The 17,486-nt window shown below is 32.0% G+C and overlaps 1 protein-coding gene across 8 annotated transcripts in view; it reads left to right on the forward strand.

The window, feature by feature from the left end:
* ADK (adenosine kinase) overlaps positions 1 to 17,486 on the forward strand; it is a 517,703-nt gene that overhangs the window by 248,052 nt on the left and 252,165 nt on the right. For all 8 annotated transcript variants that reach the window (XM_042909145.1, XM_042909147.1, XM_042909148.1 and 5 more), the window contains one exon: positions 3,291 to 3,399. In XM_042909145.1, coding sequence (XP_042765079.1) covers positions 3,291 to 3,399 — 109 coding nt within the window. The remainder of the gene's footprint in view (positions 1 to 3,290; positions 3,400 to 17,486) is intronic.

Genomic DNA, 17,486 nt, shown 5'->3' on the forward strand with positions numbered 1-17,486 from the left:
AAGCAAAATAACTTCTCTAGCTGTTATATTCTTAAAATCAGCAACAATGATCTCTTTTTAAATAATGATTTACTAGAAATTTTACTTTCCTTATACCTAGAAATATTTAGTGTGTCCTCCTACATTCCCTGTCTCCTTTCTTACCCTTCTTTCCCTCCTTTCTTATTTGCTGCTTGTCTTCCTATATTTCCTCCCTTCTCTCTTCTCTTTGCTCCCTTCTTCCACTTTCTTACCTTTGGTTGTTTTCTGTTTGTTTGTTTGTTTGTTTGTTGTTTGTGTATTCCTTGATCTTTAGCAAATGTATGTGAAGGACCTGACAGTTTTATGTCCAGTAGTTATTGAATAACTAAAAATATAACTTTTTAAAAACAATTAGGGTCCCAAAGCCATGTTTAAACTTTTCCTATAATTTTATTTTTTGTGTGTAGGAGAACTTGATCATTTTAAGGTTTTAAGAAATAAAACCATTTATTGTTCAAACATTGAAATATACTTATTTATACTTTTTCCCTTTTCAGTTTTCCTAAAGACAACTTTAATATGCAGATACAGTTTTCTCATTAGTGAAAAATAGGTCAGATTTTGCCTTTGATACCACTTGGGGTAGTATAAAATTGCTGAATTGTTTTTGTATGCTAAATTGGTATTTTAAAGAGCAGTTATGATCATATTAGCTCTCCCAGATGTCAAAAGCTTAATTAATATACTAATATTATGGTTATGGTGATCAGTAATGTTCAGATGATGTTAGAAGTGAAAAACTAGGGGGAAACTCTCACTATCAAACTTATTATCAACTAAATTGTAGAACCTAATATGTTTAGATAAATTGTTTTAGATAGGGCTGGTCACTCTTAATATCACTATCCAAAACCCAGGAACCAAAGAATTTGGATAATGCAATATTCTTCTTTATTCATGTTCTCATTCTCCAAACTCTGAACCATAGTCACTTGGATAGTGAGAGTACTTATATTTTAGAGAAATAGTGTAGTTTACTATCAAAGAGTAATTTTATTATCAAAATAGAAGTTAGTAACTGGTACCACAAGTGTTTTCTTTTTATTTTTATGTATAATTATTTCTGTCAAAATTTTGCTAAAGTCATGACTACTAGAATATGTTTTAGGAGTGCCTGGGTGGTTAGTTAAGCAGTCAGTTAAGAGTCCGACTCTTGGCTTCAACTCAGGTAATGATCTCACAGTTTGTGAGATCAAGCCTGGTGTTAGACTCTGCATTGACAGTACAGAACCTGCTTGGGATTCTCTTTCTCCCTCTCTCTCTGCCCTCCTGCTTATGTGAGTGCATGCTCTCTCCCTGTTGAATAAACTTAAAAAAATAAGTTTATTATTTTAGAGAGAGAGTGAGAGAGAGACAATGCAAGCAGGGAAGAGGCAGAGAGAGAGGGAGAGAGAGAGGATACCAAGCAGGCTTCACACTGTCAGCGCAGAGCCTGACATGGGCTCGAACCCATGAACCGTAAGATCATGACCTGAGCCGAAACCAAGAGTCAGATGCTTAACTGACTGAGCCACCCAGGTGCCTCTAAAATAAAATATTTTTTATAAATTGGACCTAATTATTCTTAACTTTGTAATATAGTAATATTTGCATATAAATATATTGATTCATACTGTTATTATTTTTAATCATTTAATCGGGCATAAATTAGAATTGTGTATCCTGAAGTAGTCAATTGGCATATGGATGAGTAGAAATATGTTTTGGATGGGAATTAGTTTTTTTTTCCTTAGCAGAAGAACCAACCATTTTATAAAAATCTCAAGTGATGAAATGATATGTCTATTTTTTTTAACCATAACTGTTCCCTTGTGAGAGTGAAAAAAATGGCAAGTTATTTTCTAATTCCAGAGTCAGAATGAGGAAGAAAATATTTTTATTGATTTGTATTTAACATAAATAATTATTTTATTAACTGTATTTGTTGTACAATAACCAAAATTACTCTCTGGCACTTGTAGCAAGATTTTAAATGCAGTGTCCTGCTTAGATTCTTCAGCTGCAAAACTGGACCAGTATAGGGAGTTTTTGTCTAGAGAAATTAATTTGAATTTACTCCAATCTTTAAAATGTATTGGTTTGCAAATTAATATGTCATAGTAAATAGGGCCTACATTTATATGTGTGTTTTGTGAAATTAATCCCATACCTGGCTTTTAAAGCATTAGGTTAAACAATGTATATAACATGTTGATAGTTAAAAACTGAAGTTTTTGTATATATGTACATATGTTCATATGTCTTTTTTTGCATAACAACATAGTTTAATTTCCTAACTGCATTTTAAACCATTAAAATATAGGAAATGGATAATGTTATCATTGCAGTACCAAAGGAAACAAATTCCAGTTTTTCAAAATAGGTGGTATTAAAACAAGGATCAGTATCTCTATTTATCTCAAAGGTAACAGAGAAGTCTCAAAAAGTGCTCAAAACTAATTTTATTTACATTTATAAAATCAATGTGTAGCAATTAAAAAATTAAGAATTATGGGAATGCAAGCTGGTGCAGCCACTCTTGAAAGCAGTATGGAGGTTCCTCAAAAAACTAAAAACAGAACTACCCTACGACCCAGCAATTGCACTACTAGGCATTTGTCCAAGGGATACAGGTGTGCTGTTTCAAAGGGACACATGCACCCCAATGTTTATAGCAGCACTATCTACAATAGCCAAAGTATGGAAAGAGCCCAAATGTCCATCGATGGATGAATGGATAAAGAAGATGTGGCGTATACACACACACACACACACACACACACACACAATGGAGTATTACTCAGCAATCAAAAACAATGAAATCTTGCCATTTGCAACTACGTGGATGGAGCTGGAAGGTATTATGCTGAGTGAAATTAGGCAGAGAAAGACAAAAATCATATGACTTCATTCATATGAGGACCTTTAAGAGACAAAACAGATGAACATAAGGGAAGGGAAACAAAAATAATATAAAAACGGAGGGGGACAAAACAGAAAGGACTCATAAATATGGAGAACAAACTGAGGGTTACTGGGACGGTTGTGGGAGGGGGGATGAGCTAAATGGATAAGGGGCACTAAGGAATCTACTCCTGAAATCATTGTTGCACTATATGCTAGCTAATTTGGGATGTAAATTAAAAAAAAAATTTTTTTAAAAATTAAAAAAATTAACAATTAAAATGTAAACCAAAATTTGCAAAATGTGTTGTTAATTAATTTTATAGAAGTACATGACAACTTTAACTATCGTATTATAGCCTAATTGCTTTTTGTTGTTGTCTTAGGTCCCTTGTAGCTAATCTTGCTGCTGCCAATTGTTATAAAAAGGAAAAACATCTTGATATGGAGAAAAACTGGACATTGGTACAAAAAGCAAGAGTTTATTATATAGCAGTAAGTATTTACCTAATTCAAATTTCTGGTACATATTTACACTGTTAAGTATAGTTTTTTAGTGGATATACGTTTTTAAATAATTGTCTTTTACTTATCCTGCAAATTATTAGCCCATGTCAATGCATATATCGGAATCATTATTATAAATACAGAATAGAAACATGATCATTCCATGGTAACATTATTTGTATTACTTACATTCAAGTCTACCTCCTTTTGGATACATTATACATAGATGTGTCTTAGGTAAGTATCAAATTCCATATTAAATCAGTTTCTTAAGATCTTTTGAAGTAATTCTAAAAATTTACATTTTATATTTTCAGGCTGCTTGTTGCGAATGATGCATGCATTGTGTGGGAAAATAGTAGTAGTATAAATATTCACTGCAAACAGAGCTTATTTGCCTAAAAAAATCTTAATTGCTGTTTATTCCATAGTAATTACTATGACATGTTTTAATTTAATATTTCAGAAACATTGATCGTGACAAATCTCTTAAATCTGGGAATAAGGGCAGCATGTAATTGGAATTATTAAATATTCTGACATAAAAATAATTGGTTAAGAGTTCATTTCTAAAATAAGATGGTACTAAAATTTCCCTGAATTAATCACCCCATGAATACCTTGTTTTTATTTAATATGAGTTAAATGTGCCTGATCACAAATAAGTAGATACCTACGAGAAATTAGAAGTACCTCATATGCATATAATATATGGTTTTGGTATAACAGCTGCTGCCATTCACTACCTGAGCTGTGAAACAGCTGCAAAGACGTGTAAAAAATTGATTATCCAGTAGTAACATGTTTATTGAAAATATAATTATTTCTTTCAGTCTAGTGTTAATGTCTCCTACAACATGTTTATGTTCACTGCTTTAGGCTTTACAAGGTTATTATTGATTCCTCTATAAGGCAAATCGTACCCCTTTATAATGTCAAGTAAATTCTTACGTTGAGAGGATTATATACAGGATGTTAGCTCTTTTGACAGTGTGTGAGAAAACATTTCAAAAATTAAGAAATTTTCCCTCTTCATTATCTTCTATTTTATTTTTCTAAAGGGCCTCATTTTTTTGTTACTATCTTGGGTGCCTGTTTTGTAGTGTGGTTCTTTAAGGGGAATTTATATGCTATTTCAAACCATCATGCATTTGAAAATCTGATTTTCATAGAACACCTGGTTTAAAATTTGGCATTATTTATGTTATTTATATTGGCTATTAAGTATGATAATACATTATGGTGGAAAACTACATTTAGCAAATAATTATAATTCTATTTTGATATAAGCAATTGGACTCCAAATTATGAGTGGAAACACTCAGTCTTAAACAGTTATGTATATTTAACATAGGCCAAGCTTGGATGAATGGAATTTTTATGGTAGTATAGACCCAACTTGCAAACAACTTAGAGTTTTTAATAATTATGTACCATAGTGCATGTAGCCAACTTTGGGCAAATTCAAATTTTTATAATATCAACAATTTATATAAGTCCAAGTTTATATAAAATGTAGAGCGCTCAGTTTGGGTCAAATTAATAAAGAAGATTGAATTATTTTTAAAACTTGTTAAAAATAAACAGCCAGAAACAAATACCAAAAATGGATTCCGGTTGATATCTCTGAGCTGTTAGCCCTTAGTTTCTATTTCAGCAATTTTGTAAAAGGAATGCTGTTTTACATTGCCAGGCAAGTTGATAGTTTGCTGAGAGTTTGGCTATTTTAAAATAGTTCTGAAAATATAAGAGTCATAAGGGATACCTGGGATGCTGTATATTCTACAACTATTTTGTTTTTTACTGTTTGTTTATAAATGTTTATTTTTAAGAAAGATAGCATGAGTGGGGGAGGAGCAGAGAGAGAAGGGGCACAAAGGATCCAAAGCAGGCTCCACGCTGACAGCAGAGAGCCCGATGTGGGGCTTGAATTCACAAACCGTGAGATCATGACCCAAGCCAAAGTCAGATGCTTGACTGAGCCATCCAGGTGCCCCTGTTTATTTATTTTTGAGGGGGTGGCAGAGAGGGAGACAGAATCCCAAGCCTGCTCCATGCCGCCATTGCAGAGCCCGACACAGGGCTTGAACTCCCAAATGGTGAGATCATGACCTGAGCTGAAACCAAGAGTCAGACACTGAACCTACAGAGCCATCCAGGCGCCCCTCTACAACTATTTATTTTGATATTAACTAAGTACATAATGCTTATTCATTAAAATCTGTGAAATCTCTTCTGAAATGTAATGTTATGTGTACAAAGACATTCTGCATTTCTTTTATTATTTTTTAAATTAATTAATTTTTTAAGTTTCAGTTATTATTTAAATCCTAGTTAGTTAACATACGGTGTAATATTAGTTTCAGGAGTAGAATTTAGTGATTCATCACTTAAATATAACACCTCTGCAGTTCTTTTAATCCTTTAGTTTCCTTCAAGGTCCAGACATCCAGGATAGTCTTTTCCTAGCATATCCTCAAACCACAAGTTTAGATTGAGTAGATACATCTATACTTATTTCAACAAATTAGGTGGGCTCCTCCATATTGGTTCTGTAGGGTCAGCAGTCTTCTCACATTGTCATTATAAATAGCTGAGGTTTAACAAGTTGAAATTCTGGGAACTCTTTCATTTCAAAATTTCTTGGCCTGAGGAAGCAGCTCAGTGTATCTATTCAACGAATTTCCATAATTAAGACATCTATGTGCATTATGTAAAATAAACCAGATCTACATACTCGGCTCTTCTTTCCACTATTCCATAAATAAATAATGCTCATGAGCATTAAGAAAACCCAAAACCTTGATTGTCTTTTTTGTCACATAATTCAGTGAACTTAACAATGCAGAGTTCACATCAGAAACTTCACTGATAAAAGCTAAAATGGAATACGCATATACCAACATTTTCTTTTGGTTTAAGTAAGTGTTTACATCTTTTTTTTTAACCTTCGTAGGAAGTGTTCCATTTATGGCATGTAAACTCAGTTTTTCCATGTTTAAACCAAATTCCTCAGTTCTTTCCTAGTATGTGATAAGGGATTACAGTTATGGTGACAGTTAATTATATTTTTGAAAATGTAAATTCCAGGTGCTGTTCACCTTAACATCATATTCTCTTGCAAGAAATACTTCTTACAATAGCCTTTTTAAGGCTATGATATTTAGGAAAGATTTATGAAAAAAATTAGGAAATTGGAGCTATTCATTTTTCTAAACTATGGATTTCCTTTTTAAAACAATATTAATGTTATGAAAAATGAGAAAATTAGCCCACAGCATTTTATCCTGTTCTTGATTTTTTATACTTATATTTTTATTTTATTTTTGCATTTTTAGTGTTTTAATATTTGCATTCTATTCTATAGCCATAATACTTACAGTCTTGTTTCTATATTTAAATGAGTTAAATGCTCAACCACCACCAAGTATTTTACTCCATCCTCCTATTTCTTTATTGTTTATTTTGATATCCCTCATTTGGCTGCATTTTGTCATTTTTATCCCAAGGAAGGACTCAGAGCTTCTCTCTCTCCTTGAGATTTTATTTACTTCTTACTGCTTTATATAAAAATGACAACTTATTTGGTGTAATACAAAGTACTTCTTTGTAGATATTGCTTTATTTCCTAGCACTTTCTATGGGAAACCTGAGTCCAGGTTGGTTTTTATTTCTGTTCTTTATTATTTCCTTATTTTTGCTTACTTTAGATTTAATTTGCTCCTCTTCTACTCTTCATCCTTCATCCTCACCCCCCATTCGTACTCCATCTTTGCTTTCTTTCTCAAGGTGGAAGCATAATTTATTGATTTGAGACTTTTTGCTTTAGACCTTTAGTGCTATAAAATTTCTCTGTGAGTATTGATTTGGCTGCCTCCCACAAATTTTGATATGTCATGTTTTCATTTTCATTCAGCTTGTAAAACTTTCTACTTTCTCTTTTACTTTCTTCCTTGACTTGAATTATTTAGAAGCATATTGTTTATTTTCTAAATATGGATATTTCCCAGAGATCTTCCTTTTACTACTATTATGGATTTGTATATTCCTCTTTGCATTTCTATCAGATTTTTCTTCAATGTGTTTGAAGCTCTGTTATTAGGTCCATAAGGATGTAGGGTTAATTATATAACCCATTTATTATTTGAAACATTTAATCCTGGTATTATACTTTGTCCCCACTAATTATTCTGTCTGATACTCTGATATTAATATAGCCAATTCAGCTTTTTTTTTACTATTAATATCTTGGTATATCTTTTTCTACCCTTTTGCTAATAATCTATTTTGTGTCTTTATTTTTTAAGTGCATCTTTTGCGGTGCCTGGGTGGCTCAATTGGTTAAATGCCCGGCTCTTCATCTTGGTTCAGGTTATGATCTCACAGTTCCTGAGTTCAAGCCCCATGTCGAATTCTCTTTCCCTCTCTCTCTACCCCTCCCCTGCTCACACCCTCTCTTACTCTCTCTCAAAATAAATAAATAAACTTAAAAAAAATAAAGTGCATCTCTTGTAGACAAGATTTTGTTGGATCCTATTTTTTTATCCAGCCTAAAAATGTCTGTCTTTTAATTGGGATGTTTATACCATTCCCATGTAATATGATTATTGATATGATTAGATTTAAGTTCATCATCTTGGTGTTTGTCTTCTGTTTGTCTACTTTGTCCTTCATTCTATTTTTTTTCTGTCCTGCTTTCTTTTAGGTTAATCCAGTATTTTTATTTCCATCATTGGGTTAATATCTCTTACTCTTTATTTATTTATTTTTTATTTTAGTGACTGCATTAGGGCTGATAGTATACATCTTCAACTCATTACTATCTGTGTTCATTTTTTTTTTTTTTAATTAAGTAAGCTTTGTGTCCAGTGTGGGGCTTGCACTCACGACACTGGGATCAAGAGTCAAATGCTCTCCTGACTGAGCCGTGTCTTCCTTCAAATAATACTATATCCTGTCACATATAGTATAAAAACCTTACAATAGTAGACTTCAGTTTCACCTCTCCAAGTCTTTATGTTATCACTGTCATGCATTTTCCTTTTTTAATATTTTAATTGTTTTTTTAACATAGCTTTACTAATATATAATTGACATACCATGAACAGACAAATTTTATTTTTATTCATGTTATAAACAGTGTAACATTATTTTTGTTTAAATTGTCAAATATCTTTTAAAGAGATTTCAATAATTTAAAAAACCTATTTATTCATTTAATTACCACTTCCAGTTCTCTTTATTCTTTTGCTTAGAATTAGATTTCCATCTGGTATAATTTTCCTTCTGCCTAAAGAACATTTTTAGCATTTCATATATTTGGGTCTGTTGGTGATGAATGTTTTCAGTTTTTGTATGTTTGAAAACTTCTTTTTTTCACCTTTATTTTTAAAAGAGATTTTTGCCAATTCTACTTTGACAGTTTTTTTGTCTTTCAGTACTTGAAAAATGTTGCTTTACTATCTTCTCTCTGAATTGTTTTTTTTAATAAGAAATCTGACATCCATACCTTTGTTCCTTTGGATGTAACATTCCACATACCCACAACCTTGGCTGCTGTTAAGATATTTTATTTATTACTGGGTTTGATCAGCTTGATTATATTGTGCCTTAGTGTATTCTTTTTTATATTTCTTGTGCATGGGGTTTGTTTAACTTCTTGCAGCTGTGGATTTATAATTTTTATTATTTTTGGAATGTTTTCAGCCATTATTTTAAATATATTTTCTGCCCAGCTGCCTTCACCTTTGGGTCTCAAATTACCCATGAAGTTGTCTCCGTAGCTCAGTGATGCGACCCTTTTCGTTTTTTTGGATACTTTTTTTTCACTGTGTGTTTCACTTTGGATTGTTTCTTTTGCTATGCCTTCTAGTTCACTAATATTATCTCCTATATCTGAATTGTCATTAATCCCATCCAGAGTATTTTTCATCTTATTTGTTGTTTTCATATCTAGAAGATTGAATTGAGTCTTTTATCTCTTCTTCGCCTCTACTTTGGACACATAAAATACAGTTAAAAGAACTATTTTGATATCTTTCTCTATTAGTCTTTACATCTTTGTCAATTCTGGGATAGTTTTGAGTGGTTAGTTATCCTCCTTATTAAGAATTGTGTTTTCCTTTCTCTTTATGTGTTTAGTTATCATTAGTTTTCATTGGTAAATTTTATTGAGGTTTATTCTGGGATGCAGTTATGTTACTTGGAGCAAATTCAATATATTTGGGTCTTGCTTTTATGATTGGTTAGGTGAGTCCGGAGTAGTACTCTTTTAATGGCAATGGTTTCTTAACCAGGGACAATTTTCCCCCTTCAGGACATTTGGTAAAATTTGGACATATTTATTATTGTGATGAGTGAATGTTCCTACTAGTAAATATAAGACAGGAATGTTGCCAAGCATCCTGTACTGTATGAGACAGCACTCCACAATAAAGGATTATCCATTTCTAAATATCAGTACAGCCAAGGTTAAGAGACCCTGGTCTAAAGCTAAACATTCCCTACTCATGAAGTGAGACCTTCCTGTGCTCTATGCAGTGCCACATTAATTATGTTGTAGATGGTGGAAACAGGCACTATTCCCAGAATTATGTGTGCCCCAAGTACTGTTTCCTCTAATCCTTTTCCCTCTAATTCTTTTGAATGACTCATTCCCAGGCTCTGATCTGATGAATGTTGATAGAGGAATCCACTGTAGGTTTCCAGTATTCTCCGTCAAGTTTTCTCTTCTCTGCTATTCTTGCCTCTGAACTCTAACTACCCAGTTCTTCCCACCCTCCACTCTATCTCCTTAACTCCCTGGGCTCTCTGTCCTTTCCAGTTTCTGCTTATTGTGCTGTAGCCTGGGAACTCTCTCAAGGCAGTAAGCCCATTCTGTGTTAGGGCTTGCCTAGATTGTTTTGCAACTCTCAAAGATCACTGTTTTTCATCCTTGATGTTCATGGTCTTAAAAACTATTGTTGAATGCATCATGTTTGTTTTTGTTGTTGTTTCATGCTTGAGGATATATCCAGTTCCTGTTTCTCCACTGTCTTCTGCCTTGAATTTTTTTTTTTAGAAAGGAAGTCATTCTTACCATTGTTTCTCCTTATCTATCTTTTTTCTTCTAACTGCTTTTAAGATTTTCTCTCTATCACTGGTTTAAGCAATTTTATTATGATGTACCTTGGTATAGTTTTCTTTATGTTTCTTGTGAATGTGGTTTGTTCAATTTAGAAAATTTTCTGTAAATATTTTCTCTTCCCACCTCCATCCACTTTTGGAAAGTCCATTTAATATTAAGCCACTTGAAATGTCCCTTACCTTAGTGATACTCATTTCATTTTTTCTCTCTATTCTTCATTTTATATAATTACTATTGCTATGTCTTAAAATCATTTCTGTTACAATATGCCATGAATCACATCCAGTGCATTTTTTATCTCAGGCATGATAGTTTTCATCCCTGGAAGTTTGATTTGGACCTTCTTCACTCCTGCCATGAGTATATTACATACTCATGTTGCCATCTGTCATTTTTAACTTAGGTAATGTAGTTATAACAACTGTTTTAAAATCCTTGTCTATTGGGGTGCCTGGGTGGCTCAGTTGGTTGAGTGTCTGACTCTTGATTTAGGTTCATGTCATGATCTCACTGTTTGTGGGTTCAAGCCCTGTGTGGGAATTTCTCTCCCTTTCTCTCTGCCTGTCCTCTGCTCGTGTTCTATCGCTCTCAAAATCAATAAATAAACATTAAAAAAAAAAAACTGCGGAGCACCTGAATGACTCTGTTGGTTGAGCTTCCAACTTCAGCTCAGGTCATGATCTCATGGTTCATGAGTTCGATCCCCGTGTTGGGCTCTCTGCTGACAGTTCAGAGCATGGAGTTTGCTTCAGATTCTGTGTCTCTGTCTCTCTTTGCCCCTCCCCTGCTTGCTCTCTCTCTCTCTCTCTCTCTCTCTCAAAAATGAACATTAAAAAAAATATTCTTGTCTATTAATTTTATTGCATGTGTTTTTTTTTTTCTGGTTCTTACTTTGATATTGGGTTGTTTCCTTATGCACATGGGAAACCCCTACAGATCTCCAGAGTTCTCATTTCATACCTATTCCTTCTAGCAGCTCTGGTCTGTCCAGTATCTGTCCTTGCATTTGCTGGCCACCTTGGCCTCCCCAAATGGAGACGAATGACTCTCCATAAGGCTCTCTCTGTCTGAATTGCAGTTTGGAAACTCTCTTCAGGGAGTAAGTTTGAACAGTTGTAGAAGTCACGTGATTTTTGTCCCCTTTTTGATTATTATTCAGTATCTGAAAATTGTTTCATATGTTTTTTTTTAAACCATTTTTATAATTGTTTAAGATAGGAGTATAAATCTGTTCCCCCATTTCTCCGTCTTGGTTGGAAGCTGCAATTCCCAGGCTGGTTTTTCTTTTACCTTTTTTAGATTACTCTTTTTTTCTATAAGAAGCTCTAACTTTCTCTTTGAATTTGAACTTGTTAATAACTTAACCAGGATTTATCTCTGTGTCCATTGTTATATACTGACTTTTGTGGAACATGTTATTTATTTCAAACTGCAGATTTAGTTCTCAGTTAACCCATTAATTTTTTTCTTTCCCTGTCTCCTAATTTCATTTTTCCTTCCTTGAACTATTTGAAAGCCAGAATGACAAAGCCATCATTATAAGGAGTAATCAAGTAACAGCAAAAATTTCAAGTTTTGCTGAGAAATAAGTTTTAAATTGGGTTTGAGGTTGATTCAGCCTAATAAGCTTCTCAGACTATTATTCTAGATTCTATAAAATTCTTCAGTTATCATTTTATCAATTAAAAATAATTTTTAAAGTTCTCAGCTAATAAAATAAAGCTGTTCAACTGTGTATAATTACTAATGTTGTAGTAATTTTTTTCTATTTTCAGTCAGCCCTTTATAGTGTTTTAAACTATATTGTTAATACAGTGTGATTTTGCATAGAAATCATGCATTATTTCTAATAACATTTTTTTTTTGAGGAAAGGTTCCAAGTTTCAGATACTAATCAGCTTGCAAATTTAGGCTTATCATGGGAAAACTTTTAAATTCAGAGATTAACAGATATTTAAGAAATAGGTTTAACAAAAGGTTTCAGTACCTTTTCTAACTTACTCTATATAAATTTAGCTAGATGTGTGCCCCTTTTTACTGACTGAAAATTAAGCACTTTAAATGAAAGAATAGTGAATCATACTTTGTCAATCATTAAGAATATAGAACTTGTAGTTTCAATTTTCTTTTGGCAACTATGTTTATTTCCTTCTTTCTGTGATTTTTCCACTTCCCATGGCTGATTACAGATCTTTCTTTTTTCCTCTTTATGTTTATTTTATAACTCTGTCTTGACCACTTGTATCTCTTTTCAGCCTAGAATCATACCATTTTGGGAAACAGGGTTTTTGTGAGAGTAGGGTGTTAAAAGGAAGTGTTACTAATGTTTGCTTCTGGAATAAAAGGAGGTCTGATTAGAGATGAGTGGAAGAATCCTGGTTTGGAGAAGTGTACAACCATGGAAGAAAGAGAGTTCATATTTGGAAAGAAATAGGAGTATTTGTATATAAAATACAAATAATAATCAGTAACAGTTATTTGGGTTTTATGTCTCTCATTTTGTTTGGCCTGATTCAATTTTTTACTAAAATTTTTAGTGATGCCATGAGTAATAATTTATCTTAGTGGAACTGTAATTTAGACTCAGTTACAATTAAATATCTTTGTCAGTTACTTGAAAGCAATAACTAATGTTCTTAAAATGAGTTATTGTGATAATTTGTAAAAAATCTAGTCGAAGAGATCATATATTTGCAATTTTTCATATTAGAAGTATTTCTATGAATGTTGGTTGACAAATTAGAATGAATGTATAATAAAACATAATTGTTATTTTTTTAAGATTTTGTTATCCTTTGGTAATATTTACCAAAAGATATGCTTACAAGTCAAAATTGGTTGAAATTTTTAAATTTATTTTGATTATGCTCAAAATGTAGTATGTATCATCTGATATTCATAGCTCTGTTGTGAAAAGATTTGAAAAAAGTTCTAGTGAAAGTGAATGAATTTTTCTTATAATGGTAACCTAATAGAAACTGGAGTAATGTAAAAAGAAATGAAAGATAACTATTACTTTAAACATATGTTTGAGATTTATACTCTCCCAACCCCCCCCCCCCCCCCAAAAAATCTGGACAGTTGAAGATAGAAAAGTTTTACTAACTTATGGACAGTAACTTAAACTCATTGCCTTAAATCTTACTATACCATGGAAAAAGGCTTTGTAATGTTATCTTTTGAAAGTTGTACTGTTATAATGAATATATTTTGGCAGAGTAAGTAAACTAATGGAATTAAAAAAAAATTGAAGCTATTTTGTAAATGACAACTGATTTAATAAGTCACAATTCTTAACGAAACACTTAGAATTTAAAACACTTTTTTGGAATTTATTAATCTTTACAATATTCTTCTGAGATTATTACATAAGAAGATAGGATGGTTGAACTACCATAGACTTTTCATTTTATCTGTGTTCTAAATGCAGTTTTTCAACTCTTATGTATTGGAATTCTCATTATATTGGTCAAGTCAGTGATCATCATTTGGATTTGTTCCTGTATTTTTAACCATCCTGTTCTGTACTTCTTCATTAACTTCATTAGAGGTTACTATGAATTGTTAAGTCTTTATTTGAAAACAGCTTTGCAGGTGACCTAAAGTATTATATTTATAAATTCAAAAATAAAGCAAAGAAATATGTGGAGGTTTATTTTCCCTCTTTTGAGCATTTCATGTTTGTGTATAATTCCCTGACATTTAGTATACCCAAATCTTTATCATAACGTGGTTTAAAATTTTATGTGCCAAATTGTATACTTTCGAGTAAAGTCCAAAACTGTGTGGTAAATAAACACATTTTTCTTTAGCTCAGATATAGTGTAGAGAGATGCAAGAAAAAGACTTATGTTGCTTCTTAGGTGTTAGCATTAGAATTTAGTTTTTAACTTTATAAAGAATTCTTCATATATCTATTAATGTTCAGGGAGCTGCCCAAATGATTAATGTTTTTACTTCTTCCTTAATAGGGATAGTCTTTGATTCTTGATAGAAAATTTTTCAAATGAGAGTGTGATTATAGAAATTCTATTTGTATTCATTTCTGATTTCTCTAGAATTTTTTTGAGGGGGTATGTTAAATGCTAAAAACAGTATGAGATTTTTAGACTAATGCTTTGTGATTTTTATAGATAACTATATTCTCCAAGTTGTACGATTTACTCTTTTATTCCTGTTATTTTTGTCAAGTCTTATTTTGGCAAGTTATCAAATGTAAAACTCAAGGAAAGGGAATCTATAGGATATTAAACTAAGATTATTTTGGGGGCTTCTGGGTGGCTCAATCAGTTAAGCATCTGACTCTTGTTTTTGGCTCAAGTCATGATCCTGTGGTTAGTGAGTTTGAGCCCTTCATCAGGCTCCATGCTGCACACCTGTGCAGAGCCTGCTTGGGATTCTCTGTCTCTCTGCCCCTCCCCCACACTTGCTCCCCGCTCCCCAAAATAAATAAACTTAAAAAAAATTAAAGTAAGATTAATTTTAGTGAAGTAGAATAATCTTTTCACTTTGTAGAACTAAGATAGTATTGGTTAAAGAAGTTTTGAGCTCTAAAGATAAATATTAGACATTTTTGTGTTTTGGACTTGTGGTGTTATAATGAAGCCCTGGAGTTTTATGTGAAGTTGGAAACCACACTATGTGCTAATTGCCTTAGAATGGTAAGAAAATAAACATGTGTATAGCACTTAGTTGTTAAGACAGTAGACCCTTACACAGAGCCCCAAATGAATTAACAAACCATCTACTGAAATGTTTCCACTTCCATTTACTTTATTTATATATTTCAGACCAGTCAGCAATTGCTTGGGAAGATGGAATATTTACTAAATCTCTTTAATAAACATGATTAAGAGAGGGAAAATTTATAGACATTATGATGGCAGTGTACATTTTTATGTGTTGTCATACCATTGGAATTGTGTATAACCTGGACATAAACAGTCTAGTATCTGTATGTATAAGTGTAAATGTTTTTCAACATACTTTCTGTACACATAGAGGCTTTATAGCTTATATGACTTAACCCATATGTTCTGTTGTCACTATTCTAGATAAATAAAATTGGCTTTAATCTTTTTATAATAACTTTATGAGATATTTATGTACCATAAAGTTCATCTGTTTAAAATGTACAATTTGATGATTGTTAGTATATTTACAGAATTCTGCAACCATCACCATAATCTAATTTTAGAGCATTCACATCACCACAGAAAGAAAGAAACTTTGTACCCATTAACAGTTATTCTCCATGGCCCTTGGATTCTGTCTTATTTCTACATCTGTCATAATAATTTCAATGATATTCAGGTATTATGATTATAAATGATACAGTTGTTCCTAATTAGACAAATAATTTAGGTCTTTGTTTTTTGATATATGTAATGGAAGTCATAATAAGTCTATTTTGATTTCTTGCTGCTACCTGTTTCTCTTTTGCAGACACTTTAAAGAGGGTCTTTCAAGCTTTTGTTCTTACTTATTTGTTCTAGATACAATATAACTATGTTTTGGGGCCAGTTCTTTAAAATACCAATTTTTTGTTTGAGTGGATGACATATAGTAGATGAAGTTTTTTAAAAACTTAAAAATGTGGTAAAGTGGGATGAAAAAGAAAAAAACAGTTTTCTTCCTTCCAGTACTTATTCAGGAAGGCAAGTTCATATATAAATTTATATTGCTGTTACTCAAGTTCAGACCATACAGGTTTCACAGCTCTTTAATATGGCTCATTTTACTCTAACATCTTGTGTCCATCATGTGTTTTCTCTCTACCCCTTGGAAATAGCTTCTAGAAGCTGGAGGGAATCCTCTAGACTTCTAGGATATATCCAGACTGTCTTTTTCTCTGACATTGTCCTGACAGTAGCAAATCCCAGATAGTTGAAGATGTTATGAATGATAGATTGCTGCTTTTCCAAATTGCATTCTTCTTCTCTATACAGATGAATGGCACAAATTTTTCTAGTCATTTTTTATATTCCTTTTTGAAAGTATTTCTTTCTTCATTCTATAAAGAATTTAAGACCACACTGTATTATTATAGTATTGTTAAGTTTAAAGGATATGAAGAAAGTCACAATCAAATAAAATATAAAATGTAAAATAACACACCAAAAATTTCCTGGTTCAACTTTTCCAGGAAAATACACATATAGTAAAGTAAAAGAATGCCATATATTTCATTATTCATTCCTCAAAAATATTTTTACACATACATGGTTTCTTACAAGGTTAACATTTATTTTATTTGACAGCTATAATAAACTAAATTCAAATTTAAAACAATATTTTACTTGTGAATATAGCTAGCATTTCTCTGGTGGCTTGATATTCTTAGAGTAGTGGTTTTTAATCTTTTCTTAGTTTTGAACTCTCCCAGAAAAAATTATTTACTCACAAATTTTTCATTTAATTTTTGAAAGTTTATAGATTTCAAAAGACTTTTTGCTAATTCTTGGAGCCCAAGTCAAGAAACTCTGTCATAGTAAATAGTGAATTAAATTGATATTTATTCTAGTTACAGTTCCATAATTAAAAATGTCCACTCTGAATTTCTAAAACTTTTCTGATTGTGAATATATATTTACTTTCTTATTTCAACTAAGAATTGATTTTTGTAAAAATATATTAAAGTGGAGAGTCAGACTCAGTAGTGAGATGATGTGGTTTCAGGCCAGTAATAAACAGAATTCTGTAACATCATTTAAATATCTGTAATTTGTTTTCTGTCTTCTAAAAATGTGTGTATATTTTAACTACCTTAATATAACAAAGACCTTTTAATTTTATTGCTCCTTTATAAATATTCCCTACTGTCATTTTTATTTTAGTCTGTCATGGTGGTCAGTGTGATATTTTCATGTAGACTAGCATTTTCTCTTCCTCATGTGAGCTGAATTGGGACTGTACTTTGTGGGAAGTTTTTTATAAAGTGTGTAGACAT

Source organism: Panthera leo, chromosome D2 (genome assembly GCF_018350215.1).
Source record: "Panthera leo isolate Ple1 chromosome D2, P.leo_Ple1_pat1.1, whole genome shotgun sequence".
NCBI classification, from domain to species: Eukaryota; Metazoa; Chordata; class Mammalia; order Carnivora; family Felidae; genus Panthera; species Panthera leo.